Below are 18,756 nucleotides of genomic sequence, written 5' to 3' on the forward strand. Positions count from 1 at the left end.
AACTACTAGAAAAAAAAGCGCGTGTTAACTAATAAAAGAGTTTTCTTGGAAAATTTTCTGACTCACAGGACTAATTGGGTTATAAAAAATTAATTAGGACTAATAAGTGTTGATAAGTACTTAGATATCCCATTTTTTAAAATACATATTTTTTAATGTACGTACTAATAATAATAATGCAATGCACAATGTCTTGATTACAACATTTCATTACTATAGTGTCACTGGCAGTACTAAAGGTTCACTCTACACTCACTTAATGCCTTTATAAAAAGGCTATACATTACAAAGGTTGAAATACAAAACAAGTGAAGCATAAATGGCAACACCACCAACACCAGCAGTGTACTCAGAAGAAACCCTGAGGAAGTTGCCAAAGCCATCATCATCATCATCATCACCACCACCACCACCACCACCACCACCATCATCTTCGAGTGCAAAACAATCCGAAAGTAGTAGAAGCCAGAAGGCATACAGAGGAGTGAGAAAACGGCAGTGGGGGAAATGGGTATCGGAGATTCGAGAGCCCAGAAAACACAACAGAATATGGCTGGGATCCTTCAACACTCCCGAGATGGCGGCCAGGGCTCACGACGTGGCATCGTATTGTCTCAAAGGTAACAAAGCTTTGCTTAATTTTCCCGAAGAGATTGAGCTTCTGCCTAGGCCTTCCACTTCAACTCCCAAAGATATTCAGGCTGCAGCTGCTGCTGCTGCTGCTGCGGCTGCTCATGTTGGGACTTCAGACGAGAAAAAGGGAAGATCGAAGACATCGAATGAGGATGATTTTTGGAGTGAGATAGAGCTGCCGGAGTTGATGGAATTTCGGAGGGAATTTTGGCTGCCGGAGAGTCAGTGGGAGGATATGCTGAAATGAAACTTGGTATGTGTTGGTTGTATGGGGATTTTTTAATTCGATGGGGATTATCCCAAGTTCAAAATTTGAACTTAACCGTTTAGGATTCAGCTATTGTTTTAATAATTTGAACCGTTTATTTTTATAGAGTTTTGTATGTATATTATCTTTAGAAAAAAAAGTTAAGTCGGTATGGTAATTATATCATTTTTATTTTATCACATTTATCATTTATTTATTTGTTCGGAGACAAATGAGCTAAAATAGAAAGGTTACAATTATCAGATAAAATTATTTATTTTTCATAAATAATATATAGAGAAGATTTTATAAAATGAACGATTTAAATTATTGAAACGAAATCTACGATATATCTCAAAGGACCTCACATTACGGTCAAATTCAGATTTTAAGTTTGAGACAAGCAAATTCTTCTTAACACTGTGTTTGGTTAGGGGATTTGGATAATGATTTGGAAAGGGAAATGAAAAAAGAATGTGAAATGTGAATAAAATATACCTACATTTCACATAATTTCACACACATTTTTTTTTCTTTTTTCAAATCCATCCCTAAATTCCCAACCAAACACAACATAATTAAAGCATGGAGGACAATTATACCAGCTAGCAGTTAATGTGTTTGCAAGGCTCAAATGTGACAAAAGTTAAATAAAAAACATTTCCATGTGCGGCCAATTATTATTATTTTTTTCAATTCAGTTTCATTTTACAGGTGTTTTTTTTTTTTTTTTAGGTTCCTAATATTACAATTTTAAGAGATAAAAGACGTTTCAAACTTTCATACTATCTCAAGTCTCTCAAAAACATGCGCTTCTTCCCTCTAAAATTATTTGACCAAAATATCTTTACATTTTACATTCAAACATCTTTCACTTTTTGAAAATTGTCAATTTTTAATAATATATATATATATATATATATATATTTGAAATACTCTCGTAGAGATCTATCAAACAAGATCCATAATGAATATGAAATTCAAAAAAAAAAAAATTTGACAATATTTCATTGAGTTTGAAATCAACATAAAAGTAATACATTTGCAGAGAAATTTTAAAGAAGTCAAATGTGTTGGGAGTGTAAAATTAGTCCGCGGCCTATGGACGGCCTGAAGCCCGCCCACGGCATTTAGTCCCGTTTGGGCCCGAGCCCAAGCCCAGCCCGAAGCCTTGGGCCAAGGCCTGGGCCATCGCTTTGAAGCCCAGCCTGGACCGTGGGCCAGCTCAAGACCCACTCAAAAACTCTACCGGAGGCCCGGCCCGCCCAACCCGCTTGAGGCGCAATGTTATTTTTAATGAAAAATAATAAAATTTTTGTAGAAAAAATTTAAAAATTTGTTTAGGTCCGTCCAAGCCCGCCCAAAGCCCAAATACCCCTGGGCCTGGGCTTGGGCCTGGGCCTATTTTTTGGCCCGTGGACCGACCTGGTCTAGCTCGATTTTTTATGGGAGCCCTCAAGGCCCGACATGGGCCGAGCCCGACCCGAGCCCGTATGGGCCGGGCCAAAATTACACCCCTAAAATGTGTTAAGAGAAAATCAACATGCAAGTAAATTTCTCTAATTTCATTTGCAAAGAAATTTCAGAGAAAACCAAATGTGTTAGAGAAAATAAACATACAAGTAAATTTCTCTGACTACATTTACAGAGAAATTTCAGAGAAAAGTCAAATGTGATAGAAAAAATCAACATGCAAGTAAATTTCTCTGACTACGTTTGTAGAAAAAATTCAAAGAAATTAACATGACAAAGAAATTTCAAATATAGGTCCAGTGAAATTTTGTATTGCAAGTGTGTGATGGCCAAAGAAGATCAATATGACAGAGAAATTTCAAATATAGGTCTAGTGAAATTTCTCTAGTATAGATCTAGTGAAATTTAAAAAAAGTTTCTCTTCACGAATAAATTTCTTTGGTATAGGTGTAGTAAAATTTTAGACAAATTTTACACAAATTACTCTATGAAGAAAAATTCAGATTAATTTTACCTGGTATAGGTCTAGAGAAATTTCAGTAGGTTTTCCAAACTCTCTGGCAAAAATCTAGAGAAATTTTTGGTATAGGTGCAGTGAAATTTCCAAATTTCTCTGGAAATTTCAATAGGTCCTCCAAATTCTCTGGTATAGGTCCAGAAAATTTTTTGGTAAAGGTCTAATGAAATTTCTCTAGTATAGGTCCAGAAAAATTTCAGCAGGACTTCTAAATTCTTTGGTAGAAGTCTAGAGAAATTTCTGGTAAAAGTCCAGTTAAATTTCTCTGATATAGGTTCAGAGAAATTTTAACAAGTCCTCCAAATTCCTCCAAATTCGCGAGTTTATTGTTATCCATGATCACCCGCTCCTTATTCTTCAGCAAATAGATCAAGGACCCATACTTATGATAGTGGACTAGGTCAATTGGGCAAACATGGCCACAAAGGCAGCAGAAAGGGGTTCGAAACTTGGCGTCGAAGATATGGACAAAGTCGACGTTCATGAAATAGTCATCGGAGTGGAAGGAGGCGAAGGTGGCAGAGAATGAGAAGATGGTCGATTTGGGTTCTAAGGTTTGGGAAGAGAAGATTGTGAGGTGGTAGAGAAATCCAAATCTATAAAGAAAAAGAGAAGAAGAATATGACAGTGTCGGAGAGTGAGGAAATTGTGGATTTGGGTTTTAGGGTTTAGGAAGAGAGAGACCAGAGAGATGGATGAGAGAAAGAGAGACGAATATGGCAGCGTCGGAGAGTGAGGAAATGGTGGATTTGGGTTTTAGGGTTTAGAAAGAGAGAGACTAGAGAGATGGATGAAAGAGAGAGAGAGAGAGACCTAAATAGGTAAAGAGAGAGAAGACAGACACAAATATACAGAGAGAGAAGAGAGAAGAGTGTGGGTAACGTTTGTATTTTTTTTTAAATAAAACAAAAGTAAAGGATATGAGGGATTTTATCTAACAGAAAAAATATTTGTGGATCTTTTCTACTACGCAAAGTTAGAGAATGATGTTAGACTAATTTTCCCTTCATTTTACCCACCTACATAAGAAACTCCTTTTTTATTTATTTTATTTTTTGAGTAAATGTAATATATATAATCTCATTTTTTAATTTATTTTTTTACTCTTAGATATGTAAGTAAGTGTAAGTCATATTAATAAATGTATATAAAACTTAATTTATTTATGTCTAACAATGAGAAAATTAATTAAAAAAACGGAATTATGTGTAACATATACCATTTTTTATGAGCAAAATCTCTTGAATATTCCTAATTCTCCATCTCTCCCAACCCTCTCCCCAAACTCACGTCCCTGCCAGAACTTGAACCCCAACCTCCTCTATGGAAGTGTTTGGAGGGGAGGGGGGGTTTGTTGATGCCATTCCTCCCCTCGAAATTGAACAAAGAAGTTCATCATCTTTATTTGTTATTCTTTTGTATGGCAGCCACTTTTAGTTTACACACTAAATTGTTTTTCCCATGGAGATGAAATTCAAACAATACACTGGGAAAAAAGGATTATACTTTTCTCAAATTCAAATCTTAACTTGAGAGAATTTAAGGGGCTTATCACATATCCTGTTTTGATTATTTGAACCATTCATTTTCACTAAAATATACAAGAGTTTTAGAAATCAAATTTTTTTGTTCTCAAAAGTGAAAACCAATTCCTATTGTTGCGAAAATAATCGCTAAAAGATTGTCATGAAAAGTTAAAAAATGATCTTTTAGCGACAAATTTTTCAAAATGTCACTAACAAATATACTTTTGGAGACAAAATTATTAGGTCACAAAAATATTTATTTTTGTAGACAAAAAAAATTTGATCCTAAAAAGATAATAATTCATAACTAAATGTCGAATTTTGTTGCAACAAATATATTTGGTTCTTAAAAAGTGTTTTTGTTCTTAACTTTTTGTCTCCAAAACCTTAATATTTGTAGTGGTTGTAGGACCCTTCACGTATATCATTCATGTAGAAATTAGCTCGATTCAATAATTATAACCTTTTTCATTTTATTATGTTTTTTTTCAAAAAAAAAAATGAATGAGAAATATATTTTTGAAAACTAATGAAAAAGCACGTGCTTTGCAAGGGTAGTTTTGCGCACCTTCAAGTCGTTTTAGTTTTATCAATTTTTTTTTGAAACTAAACAAAAATTGTAGGGATTTATACCACATCCCACCAACAAGAATAGAAGCACACCATAAACACACCAAAGGAAAAAAAACAATCATACTCAAATTTATGTGGTTCAGTACCAATTGTTTACATTCACAGAAGAGAGAACTTATGATAAAAATAAAAAATACATATGAGATAGCCAAAACACTCAAAACTCACACCACTACCCGAACCACATACTCAAGGATACTTGAGCCCTTGCTCACCTTAGTGTCCACGATATTTTTTCTCTCATCCCTTATATCTCTATTTTTCCTTTACCCCCTCCCCCCAATCCCACCCCACCCCGCCCCACCCCACCCCATACACCCTCTAACTTTGATATCTTGGTTTGCATTAGACTCTACTTCACCTAGAATATATTGTACCCCCTGAATCGAGTGCCCCATCTTATTTTCACCTCACACAATAGTGCTCAAACGTGTCTTTCATGACTTCCTTGGTCCTCATACTCGAGCCCATGAGATCTATTGCACCTTCCTAAGGTGTCTTCTTTACCATGAACCAAACCCCCATAGAAAAGAGACTCGACTTCCTTCGATGTACACTTTCTTGTTGCGACGTCTCAAGTTCTATACTTAAAGCTTCCTTCTATGAGCATCCAACAAACTGCTGTCTTCCTCTTTGTGGTCACTAAATATCCTTACAACTGTTGTTCACCACTGTTTACACATGACTCATGGTACTCGTCAAATGATTAATAACAATTCCTCTCTTGTTATAACATATACTCCACGAGCCTATACAAATTGCCAATCATAATGTCCAAAAAAAAAAAAAAAACTGTATGATTGACCTGCATTGACTGAACTTCCTTGTCGATTGAATCAAATTACTCATTGATCACTTAGATCACATACAATCACCTTTGATCATCCTTGAATCTATCCAATCCCATCAAATCATTTAAAATCTGAAAATTCTAACTATACCAATGAATCTATAGCACCTGAAAACCATAAAGATCACCCTTGCCTTGAATTTTTATCAACCTATTAGTCATTTCACCAACTTTAACTATATATATGTGGCATGCTTCTTCAATTGGAATTTCACATTTTTTTCTTGCCATCTGTCACGACCCAAACCTGCCCCTATAGGTTTAGCGTCGTAACCGGCCAGTAATCTTTGGATTACCGAAGACCTCTGAACTGATTAACAAAATTAAAGGGGCTAACGGAAGCAAATACATAAATATAGTTGTCCAATGAGCTGTGTAGACTTACATGAAACAGAATATTTAAAACTTTATATACATAACCAAAAAGCACTTTCACATTATACCCACACACTTAGCTATAACATCTTAAGTACAGGAAGCAAAAACAAAACGAGTCTTATATACAGAAATAACAGAGCTTAAAACACGTGACACTTCAGGAACCTCCACGTGAGGCACAATGGTTAGCTGACAACAAGACATAGATCCAGACAAAAGTCTTCAGGCCTGATCTCCAAAACGCTCACCTATACATATATATATATATACACACTGTGAGCTAAAACCCAGTGAATAACATCAATATAAAGAGGTTAGTGAACGAATTCTGAACATTTCATAATCATAGAACAGATCATAACATAATCATCCTCATATCCGAACATAATAATGGTACATCCCATAGAACACATCACATATCATCTTCTGACTAGAGTAATCGGTTTCGGATACCGATTAAACATACATATCACTACAATGAAGTGGCTAACGAGATCTTGTAATTACATATATGTCATGGACCCACATTAATATGCCGTCCCCCATGACTTGGGACTATCTATGGATGCCATAATAGATTTCAAACATAGGACATTCGTTCACGTAAACAAATATTATTTTAGAAATCATAACTTATCAAATCACATTTGGAACATAAGTCATATAAACATACCTTTACAATAACGTTACTCATAGTGGGCTTCTAGAAACGGTTCGTCAGTCTTCGAGTCTTGACCTACAAACATAAATGTACATAGCACAAAACATGTCTCATTATTACTCATTCATGTGGCCATTCATGGCTTAGCTTTCTTGCTTTAACTTCCTATTCATTCCATGTCACATATCTTGTTCATATAGAACCACATACTCGGATTCGACACATAATTTCTAATTCACTTACGTATGTTGTTTCTTAGCTTGTTAAAACTTGATGAAATCATGATGCATGGAGTGAAGATATGTACTTAAATCATGCCTAAGAATGCTCGAAAAGAGATGGGAGTGAAGATATGTACTTAAAACATCTTTTGAAAACATGCTGAAAATAAGCTGGTGGCTAGAGCCAGCTTTTCGTGGCTAGAGTCAGCTGAAGGCAAAACCTGATCTCGCTCGAGCCACCACTCCTTCGCTCGAGCCAGCTTTTGCAGAGTTCAAAATACTGGGAGCTCGTAATGTTGGCTCGAGCCACCACTTCTTCGCTCGAGCCATATATGAATTTCTGAGCGTCAAGCTTAACAAAAATGGCTTCCAAACAACTTTCAAAATTTGGGGTCTTGCATGATTTGATCAAACACATAAAAATAGTTTTAGAAAACTTCAATACAAGACCCTTAAAACATCTTTTATTCAAAAACTCATCAATTCTTGAAAGATTTGAATCAAAACTCCTTCATGCAAGATTTTTCAACTCTTTTCATGGTTTTTCATATCATGCAAATGGTGATCAACAAACCCATAAATTTATGAAACAATGGACATGATTTAAACTCACATGCATGCAAGGACTTTAAAACTCAAACTCAAAATGATAAAATCAAAGATGATCTACCATGAATACACATGAAAGTAAGCTACATGTTCAAAGACCCATTTCTTGCACTCTCATGAAAGTAGCTTAAAACTTGATGAAATCATGATGCATGGAGGAATAGCTACAGAAATTAGACATAGAATCCTTACCCAAGGCTTTAATTTCAGGAATGTGAGATAAATTTTCGTAGTTTTCTTCTTCTTCTTCAAACTTTTGAGCTCTCTCTCACTAAAGCCAAACTCTCTCTCTCTCTCTTAAGCTTGAACTCTCAACTCAATGAAGTAGAATGAGCTAAGGAATGTTGCCTACATTTCCTCATATCTCATCAGAAACTACACAACACACACTCTCACATTTGAATACACAACACGTGCACACACATGCATTATTCCAACACACCCACAAGAGTTGTAATCCCTTACATTCAATATCACCAAATGCCTAACTTAGATTTCTCAATACACCCACACAGATTTCTCAACACACACCCACTAAAGGATTTTAATCCTCCACACCCAACATTACAAAATGCCTTAGCACATCATACACTTAATCACATCTTGGATCATTAATAGGATTAGATTAGGTACCAATCATGTATCATTTAAATCAAACACAAGAAACGTTAATTAGTCGAGGTTAGCACAAAATTTAATTAATCAAAAATAGTTCTAATTAAGGCTCAATTTAATCACATGCGATTTTATTGAACTAAATCAATTTTTAACAAAATTTCTCATATGGTTCCAAGTATTCTAGTTAGTCAATTCATAAACTCAAATTCGGTTTCTGAAAGCATTTAGGCTAACAATTTCAGATTCAAAGCCGAAATCATGACAAATAGTTTTCAAATCAGATAGATATGCACAAATTATCACAAAGCACATATCACAATTAATAATAACACATAATTCCATTATGAACACTTAATTAGCATTCTTAATTACGAATTAGTAGTTATTTACGGATCGGGGTTGTTACACCATCACACTGATTTCTTTCTCTTGAATCATGAATTTTCTTATTCCGATCATGCCTCTGCCAACCACACCTAGGATCGACAACATAAATCTTTCATATCACTTGGTAGGATTTATTCTGTATCCACCAATGCAAAAGGAAGTATACCCACGAACACAGTAAAGAGAAGAATAATTACACAAATTTATGTGATTCGATCCAAATTGATTACATCCGAGAGAGAGAGAGAGAGCTTCTATTATCAATAAAATAAAGAATATATGTGACATGGCTAATACACTGAAAACGCACACTACTACCTGAACCCCAGTAGTTGAACCCTTGCTCATCCCGATGCCTTCATGGGATTTTTTTTTTTAATCTCATTATTTACATCTTATTTTTTTCTCTTCTTAATCTCTCAATCTCTCTCGGAAAATCTTATAATCCACATAGCTATTTATGATAATCTATCCAAAAAAATCCTAATTTCATACAATTAAGTAACCAAATCTTACACAATGAGTTTTCTATAATCTTGTACTCTACTATCTTAATCTAAATATGTATATAAACCAACGTAATAACTGTTATGTATTAATCCTGACAATACATAACAGGTCTCTTAGCTTAACATTTATTAGGTTGGTTGCCCGTAAAGTAAGGAGGTTACAGATAAGTGGAAAATAACTTAATTCATGTTAACACCAATTGTACATGTTTATATACGCAATGTTGATCCCTTCATGCTGCACCATATATACGTATAAGAAAGCCGCTTTCGCTGACTTGCATCAGTCGTGCAGATTCGTTGCCATACTACAAAATTCACACACAAGTTATGCATTAAAGGTGGCTCGTCTGAGGTCTTCTAGTCTTAGACGTCACTATCGCTGACTCTTAGAAGTGCAATTGTGGCTGTGCGGATGACAAACAAAACAATCAAGCAACTACTTGTTTTTTTTTTCCCCTCTCTCTCTTTCCTTCTTCTATGACATCATATCAATGACATATAATATATAATAAATGCAAGTTATAATTTTTTAATTTTATGACTTTCTATTATTTCGTATTGTAAATAATATTCTAATAACGGCATATCAATTGTCTATACTATCAATGCTAATAATGACATTTTTTTACAACTTCTTATGTTAGCTATAAATAATGAACCTTTCTATGACATGCGTAGGGCATGGTATTAATACATCAAATTGTTGAATTTGGATGATATTGAAAGTACTGTTGCTTTTTATCAACTTTGACTTCGAGTAGATTTCTATAATCTATGAACAGGTTTGAATATGATTTTGATGAATGGTTTTTTATAACCTCTGAATAATTTTGGGCATGTTTAGAAACTTAGATATGGATAGTTTTTGGATAATTTAGAACTTAAGAATTTCTTTATAATCGTTTCGAACGTTTTGGACAATTTTGAACTTGAGAATAGTTTTTGATATTTAAAAACATAATTTTGGATAATTTGAAATGTATAGATAGTTTTTGGATGTTCAAAACTTATGGATAATTTTATTTTATTTTTTATGTTTAAAACAATATTTCGGTAGTTGATTGAGACTTATATATATGTTTGTGAATTATATATATGTTTGTGAAACTTGTTTGTAATATTTTCTTAGATTGTACAAAACATGTGAAATAAAATTTACTGAATTTTAAATATATATATATATATATACATATTCTACAACATGTAAAAAATGTTGTGAAACTAGGGTTATCTACGACAGGCAAAATAGGTTGTTGTATTAAATATTCAACAATTAATAATGAACGTCATGATTTGTCTCTTGAATTAACAGCGTGCAAAAGTAATTATAGAAAAATCAAATATGACGTATAAGATCCGTTGTTAAAAGGTTTTTAACGACATACAATGAAATGTACTTGAAGTAAACGACTTTTCATGACATGTCATAATACGACTTCATATCGTGCGTTGTAGAATGATATCTTCAATGTGCATTTTATTTCATTAAAAGTGAGTTTTGTTGTAATGGAACAAACGAGCAACAGTATGAGTCTTCGTAAAAAAATCGGCCAATTGAAGAGATGAGGGAACAAAAGGGAGAGTAATAGTGCCAACCTGAAGATGCTGTCTGACAAAGTGACAATCTATTTCAACATGCTTGGTCCGCTCATGAAAGACGGAATTATGGGTAATCTGGACAGCACTCTGATTATCACAATACAACGGAGTCGGATCAGAAAGAGAGACACCCATATCAGAAAGAAGCCAGCGAAGCCAAACGATCTTGGAAGTAGCATGAGCCATGGCACGATACTCAGCCTCAACAATAGAACGAGCAACGACAGACTGTTTCTTACTCTTCCAGGATATGAGGGAATCGCCAAGGAAAACACAAAGACCAGAAGTGGATTCGCGATCAGAGATGTCACCTGCCCAATCAGCGTCAACATAGGCACGGAGAGTCAAGTCCGAAGAGGCAGATAACAGTAAACACTGCAACAAAGTGCCACGAAGGTAGCGCAAAGTACGAAGTAAGGCAGCCCAGTATGTGGAACGAGGAGCAGAAACAAACTGACTGAGAATGTGCACAGCATAAGAGATATCCGGACGAGTAACGGTGAGATAAACAAGGCACCCAACCAACTCGCGATACAGAGTGGGATCTTCAAGAGGAACGCCATTAGAAGCAGAAAACTTAGCATGCAACTCAAGAGGAGTGTCAACAATTTTCTCATCAGTGAGATTGGCACGAGAAAGAATATCACGGGCATATTTAGTCTGAGAGAGAAGATACCCAGTAGGAGAAGTAACAACCTCAATACTAAGAAAATACCGAAGAAACCCCAAATCCTTCATCTCGAACTTCTGAAACAACTGATGCTTAACCTCCTCAATAATACTATAATCAGAGCCAGTGATGATCATATCATCCACATATAAGAGAAGGAGAACAAGCCCAACAGAAGTGTGCCGAACAAAGAGAGCACAATCATGATGACTAGGGTGAAAACCAAGCTGAAGGGCAATAGAGTGAAATCGCTCATACCAAGCACGAGGAGACTGCTTGAGACCATATAGAGCACGGCGAAGATGACAAACAACACCAAGGGGGTGAGAGAGACCCGGTGGAAGGCGCATATACACTTCTTCAGCAAGATGCCCATTCAGAAAAGCATTTTTGACATCTAGTTGAAACAGGGGCCAATGATGGGCAGCGGCAACAGAGATAAGAGTACGAACAGTAGTCATCTTGGCAATGGGGGCAAAGTCTCATCGTAATCAATCCCATACTCCTAAGAAAAGCCTTGGGCAACTAGACGAGCTTTGTACCATTCCAAAGACCCATCAGAAAGGGTTTTGACCTTATAGACCCATTTACAGCCTACAACATTCCTATCAGTAGGTAATAGAACCAAATCCCAAGTCTGAGTGTTAGCCAAAGCAGTTAACTCATCATTCATAGCGGCAATCCAATTGGGATCATGACAAGCTTCCTTGTAAGACCTGGGCTCAAAATATATATAAAGACAAGAAAGAAAAGACTGATAGGAAAGAGAAAAACATGTATTACCAAAACCATACCAGTTCGGAGGATGACGATCTCGCTTTGGGAAGCGATGTGCAGGAGGAGCGAGATCCAAAGAAATAGTTGGAGGGACAGTAGAGCTACAGACAGGTGAGCTCGGAAGTGCTTTGCGGCGTTGATAAACAATAAGAGGAGCAGGAGAAGCGGGAGCTGGAGATAAGGTAGCTGGAGAGGTATTAGAAGTGCTAGTAAGAGGCAAAATAGAGACCTCAAGGTCAGAAACAAACTCATTAGGAGAAACATTAGGACGAAATGGGTCAACATGAACCAATTCATCCTTAGTAATAGGAACAGGGGTGGAAGGTACAGTGTAGTAGGGTAGTTTTTCTAAAAAAGTGACATGCCTAGACACATATAGCTTTTTGGTGACAGGATCATAGCACCGATAACCTTTCTGATTAATGTCATACCCTAAAAAGACACATAGGACACAACGAGAACTAAGCTTAGAGCGTGCCCGTTTAGGTAGGAGAACAAAGCATGCAGAACCAAAAATACGAAGAAGAGAATAATTGAGAGTAACACCAAAAAGACGCTCATACGGAGATGAGCCTGAGAAAAGAGGAGTAGGCATCCGATTGAGAAGATATGCAGCAGTAAGCACAGCTTCTCCCCAGAAAACAGAATGGACAAAAGATGAGAGCAACAAAGAGCGAGTTGTATCAAGGAGATGGCGATGTTTGCGTTCAGCTCGACCATTTTGTGCAGGAGTGTCAGAACACGAAGACTGATGAATAGTTCCATGAATAGCTAAACACTCCTCAAATTCAGACAAGTAATACTCACCTCCCAAATCAGAACGAAGAATTTTAATGATGGTAGAAAACTGAATGCGAATCATGAAGTGAAAATTAGAATATATTTTGTAAAAATCAGATTTTTGAGTCATTAAATAAACCCAAGTAAACCGACTGTAATCATCCACAAAAGCTACATAATATTGTGAACCACCATTGGTAACTATAGGGAAAGGACCCCAAACATCAGTATGGACCAATTGAAAAAGAGAAGATGAAATAGAACTACTTTTATTAAAAGGAAGAGCAGACATTTTAGCCAGCTTACAACCACGACACTCAGAAATATCACTAATGGGAAAATTGCCTAAATATCCAGACCTAACTAACATCCTCAACCGATCACTCGACAGATGACCTAACCTAGAATGCCAAATATAAAACAAAGAGGACTTATTATTTAAACAAAAAGAAGACAATGCAGTAGAAGACACTTCTAGAGGAACATATAAGCTGTCCAAGATATATAGTTCTCCAACTCTACGCCCGATCCCAATCTACCTCTTGGATACCCGGTCCTGTACAACACAATGAGAAGAAGAGAAAAAAACATCAAAACCGGAATCAAATAATTGACTAATAGAAATAAGACTGAGGGAGAGGTTAGGCACATAAAATACAGGAGAAAGAGACAAATGGGAACAAGAAATAGAACCAACAGAGTGTACAGGCATAGAAGAACCATTAGCAGTAGCAATAGTGATAGAAGAAGAAGGAGAGACACAATTACTGAGGAGAGATGCAACCGGGGTCATATGATGTGAACAACCAGAATCAAAGATCCACGAAGTATAGATATTACCTGAAGAGGATGAACCAGACAAACCGAACTGAGTGGTAGTCATAGCGGAGGCTTGGGACGAAAGATTTGGATTGGCCACCATGAAAGACTTGAACTGCTCAAACATAGACTGCATATTGGAAGATGGATCATTCTCAGAAACTGGTGCAGAAAAGGCGGCAGATGAGCGAGATCCTAAAAATGTCGGCTTAGCGAATGGTGAACCAGATGAACGACCCTTGGGCTGCAAAAGTTTAGGACATGCATGTTTCCAATGGCCTTTCTGATGACAGAAGCTGCACTCATCCATGGAAACCCGAGACTTGGGCTTACCAATAACTTGAAATAAACGAGAAGATGGGGTGGGCAAGAGCGGAGGAGTGGCAGAAACTGGCTGGGAAGTAGGAGTACCATGAGCCACCTTAAACCGAGTTTCTTCCGCAATAAGCTCACGGACAGCACCATCCACAGAAGGCAAGGGAAACCGATGAAGAATAGCTTCCCGAAGTGGCTCAAATTGATTACGAAGGGCCATGAGAAATTGAACAAGATGTTGTTTCTCCCGATACTTGATATAACTGTCAAGTAACTGCAAATCGGACAGTTCCATCAAAACAAGCTGATCCCAATAAGTAGTCATCTCATTGTAGAACTCTTGAGTGGACTTATCTTTCTGACTAACACTGCGAATAGACATCTCAAGTTCATACTGTTTTGCAAAGTTAGACTCAAGGTACATAGTCTTCAAATAGTTCCAAACTTGTTTAGAAGTAGAATACTTGGAAAAATTCATACCAATGGTAGTTTGAACTGAATTATGAAACCAAGTAAGAATTTGTGCATTTTCCTTATCCCATTTAGCAACATCGGCCACAGTTTCTTGAGATTCCACAAGTCTAATAGTTATACCAATAACATAATTCCACATGCCTTTACCCATTATAAAATTTTTCATCACATGAGACCAATAAGAATAATTGGTACCATCTAATTTAGTAGTAATAGCTTGCAATTTATCATTAGCCATATTGTATACCCAAACTACAATGCATTCAAACTAGAGTAAAAGGCAGCAGAGAAGAGAGAGAGAGAGAGATGCTCGACCTGTGAAGAGTAGCGATGTTTGGTCCTCGTCCTCAACTGAACCAGACAAAGATCGAGACCAGCGATGAAGGCAAATGGACCAGCGATGAAGACAAAGATAGAGACCAGCGATGAAGGACCACCGACCAGAGCGATGAAGGACTACAGATCAGTAAGATACCCAACCTAGGTCTTCGAATGGACCAGAGACCAGTGACGAAGGACCACAGACCAGCGATGACGGCTTCCTAGGGTTTCGATTGAACCAGAACCAACTGCTTCGGTGATGACCTACGAATGCGACAGATCATCGAAGCCTTGTAACGAAGCCTTGCGAAGAGGAAGAAAGAGCTGCGACAACAACCTTGCGAAGAATGACTGCGACAGGTATGCTAATGTTTGAAAATTAACTCTGATACCATGTTAACAGATGACAAAACTTGTGTTCATTGATTAATCAAAAGAAGTACAAATATATAAGCAATAGAATGAAACCCTAATAACCTAAAGTACTAAACTATCCTTAATGAATAATATAAACTACATAATTCACAGGTTGGATGTGATGTTTTGTTTTTTGTGACTAAAATAACTTATTTTGTATTTTATGGCTAAAATAGCCAAAAAAAAACCCCCAAATATCTCTTCCCCAACGGAGCCCTAGAGTCTTCGCATTTTTTCAGTAGTAATAGTTTGTTAGCAAACTCGACAACTCTTGGAAATGCAATTGTGATTGTGCGGATGACAAACAATCAAACAACTAACTTAAATATATGAGGACATTTTGGTAAGTTAAAAATTACTAAACAATGGCCTCGTTTGGGAAGTGACTATTTTAGTAGACTTTTTGACTTTTTAACTATTTTAGTAGGCTATTTTAATTTGTGTGTTTGGGAAGTTGGGTTAAATTTTTGGGTTGATTGTTGTATTGAAAAATATGTTTGAAATTATGTTTAAATTGAAATGACAAATTTACCCTTGACTTTATTTTTTCCAAAATTGATATATAGGGGTAATATTGTAATTTAACAAACCTGCAGCCTACACTGTTGGTGGCAGTGTAGGCTGCGCTGCTGCAGCAGCCGGTCAAAAGTCAAATTTTTTTTTTAAAAAAAAATTAATGGTAGGTGTGGCTTTTTGGCTATTTTTCCATTTGAGACTAAAATAGCCTCTGTCAAGGCTTTCCAAACACCCCCAATAAGGTGGTGTTTGGTTTACATTTGGAATCGCAATTTCAATAAAAAAAAAATTTAAACTTATAATCAAATATATAATTCAATTTTTTTTTCAAACCTCATACTAAATATATAACTCAAAACTCAATTCAAAATTCTTCTCAAAACTCATAACCAAACTCTTTTTAAAACTCTATTTTAAAAAAAAAAATTCAAAAAAATATATATATATTTTTTCAATTTTTTTTTTGAATCATGATTTAAAATCATAATTTGAGTATGGAGTCATATTTTGAGCTATGGATTTTGAGTTGAGTTTTGAAAAGAGAAATTGTTTAATTATAAGTTTTGAAAAGAATTTTGAGTTGCATTTTGAAATTTTTTTTAAAAAAAATTAAGTATTTAAAAATTTCTTACTTTTATTTTTTTAGGGTAAATATTTTATATTGTAAATATTTATTTATTTATTTATTTATTTTAATGTGCATTGTATTTTTTGTGCGTTGAATTGTTTTTAAATATATAATTTTTATTTTAAATATTTTATTTTATTTTATAAAGATTTAAAATTTTTTAATTTTTTAAAAAAATTACTTTTTTTAAATTTAAAAAAAAATTAGATCGTCATATATATCTAAATCATAACAAATTATTTGACCAATACTTAAAAAAAAATAACAAAAAATATTTTCAAAAAAAATTAAAAAAATATTTTTCAAAAAATAAAAATGAAAAAACTATTTTTTTAAGAAAATATAAAATAAAAAATAATTTTAAAGAGCAAAATAAAAAATATTTTTTTGAATTTTTTTTAATAGAATTTTAAAATGAGTTTCAATAAGAGTTTGTTTCTGAGTTTTGAAATGAGTTTTTGAATTGAGTGTTGAATAATGTGTTTGGTTATAAGTTTTAAAAATAATTTTTGAATTGAATTTTGAGTTTTATGTTTGGTTATGATTTGAGTGTGGAGTTGTGTTTTGAGTTTAAACTATTTAAACAATAAAATAAAAAATAAAAAATATTTAAAATAAAACTTATATATTTAAAATAAAATGAAAATATTTAAAAATTAAAAAAAATTAAAAATACTACTCAAAACTCAAAATTCTTTTCAAAATTTAAATTGTTTTTCAAAATTCAAAATTTAAAACTCAAAACTCAAATTCTTAACTCTTTTCAAATTTCTTTTCAAAACTCATAACCAAACAAATTTTCTCTTTTCAAAACTCAACTCACAATAACACATGTAAAACACAACTCTATACTCAAATTATGATTTTTAAATTAAACCGAGCAGAAGAGTTTTCACACTTTTTAGAATGGTAATAGATTTATTATCAAACACCGCAACTCTTGGAGATGCAATTGTGGCCGTGCGGGGATGACAAACAATCAAGCATCTAAGCCTTCGTTTGGGATGTTGGTTAATTTTTTAATTTTTTAATATTTTGACTATTTTAATTTGGGGTTAAAAAGTCTTATTTGGGATGGAGAGATTTTTTTATTTTTTTAACTTTTGTGAGAGAAAAAATGAAATGATTATAGTTTAGATGTGACATTTTTATTGAATTTTTAGCCTATTTTATTTTTTTGTGGCTAAAATAGCAAAAAAAAATCTTATACCAAACAAAGTCTAACTAAAACGAATGAGGGCATTTTGGTAAGTTAAAACGCAGAGTAAAATAATAATAGTAGTAGGTAAATAGTAGATAGACTATCTATTTGTTTAGAGATAAATACAATAACAAAAATGGAGTTCAAATGCATATATTATAAATTAGGTTAATTACACTTAGCGTTGTTGCATTTTTATTAAATTTTTACTCTGGCCCTCTAATTTTGATTGTGACAATCAATATTTTATATTTTTAGTCAAATTACGATATCACTCTTCTGTCTATCCAACATTAATGAATCTAATGGAAAATAGGATATGAGTCACACGTGATATTTTTTTCTTGCCTCATTAGAACTGTTGTACTTTTTAAAATTCATTGAGATAATTACTCAAAGTCTTATTTTTAAGGTCGATGTTCCATTAAGTAATGTTTCATTATTTTTAACCAATAAGGTCTTATTTTCAAAAGATTTATATACATATACATATATATATATATAGGAACATTCATTAAAATGTTATTCTTTTCTTAATAACATAATCAATTATAGAATTTTTTGCATGTATAGGATTATATGAAAATAATTACAAATGTGTTGACTTTTTGGCTTTCGAAGGTTATTATTATAATTGCGAGCGTGTCAGCAAGGATCAATCAGTCCTTACAGAAAATTAATTGCTAACCAATTATCAGACGATTGTGTTTTAGTTCTTTCAGCCTCAATGAAAAGGACTTTTACTGGTGGCTTGATTTAGGAGAATTAAGCAATATAACAATCAAATGAAGAACAGTTGAAGTATTTCATTAAAATGAAAAACTTACAATGATCCAAACTCAGCCTCGTAGAGGTTTACAGCAACAATTTACTTGAAATTACTCCTATGAACGAAGTGCAGTGCAGGAATTTAAAGTACAGGAAATGTAAGACTGGAAATGTAAAACTGCAATGGAAAATAAGTATAATAAGAC

General features: G+C 34.4%; 1 protein-coding gene and 1 pseudogene across 2 annotated transcripts; one reads left to right on the forward strand and one right to left on the reverse strand.

The window, feature by feature from the left end:
* Positions 1 to 299: 299 nt before the first annotated feature.
* Positions 300 to 1,097, forward strand: LOC114278191 (ethylene-responsive transcription factor ERF023 pseudogene; annotated as a pseudogene). Its single transcript, XR_014348039.1, has one exon. The product of XR_014348039.1 is annotated as an ethylene-responsive transcription factor ERF023 pseudogene (transcript).
* Positions 1,098 to 14,332: 13,235 nt separating this feature from the next.
* Positions 14,333 to 14,937, reverse strand: LOC145805525 (uncharacterized). The gene is made up of 2 exons (XM_082900680.1): positions 14,396 to 14,937; positions 14,333 to 14,345 (listed from the first exon to the last, which is right to left on the reverse strand). Exons 1-2 carry the CDS (start codon positions 14,935 to 14,937, stop codon positions 14,333 to 14,335), a joined length of 555 nt encoding a protein of 184 aa, XP_082756806.1.
* Between the last annotated feature and the right edge of the window lie 3,819 nt (positions 14,938 to 18,756).

The sequence above is a fragment of the Camellia sinensis genome, chromosome 13, assembly GCF_055761805.1.
Source record: "Camellia sinensis isolate YWXY chromosome 13, ASM5576180v1, whole genome shotgun sequence".
NCBI classification, from domain to species: Eukaryota; Viridiplantae; Streptophyta; class Magnoliopsida; order Ericales; family Theaceae; genus Camellia; species Camellia sinensis.

Excerpts from the sequence above, each read along its gene's own strand:
- LOC145805525 (XM_082900680.1), bottom strand. The coding sequence starts at position 14,937 with ATGGCTAATGATAAATTGCAAGCTATTACTACTAAATTAGATGGTACC.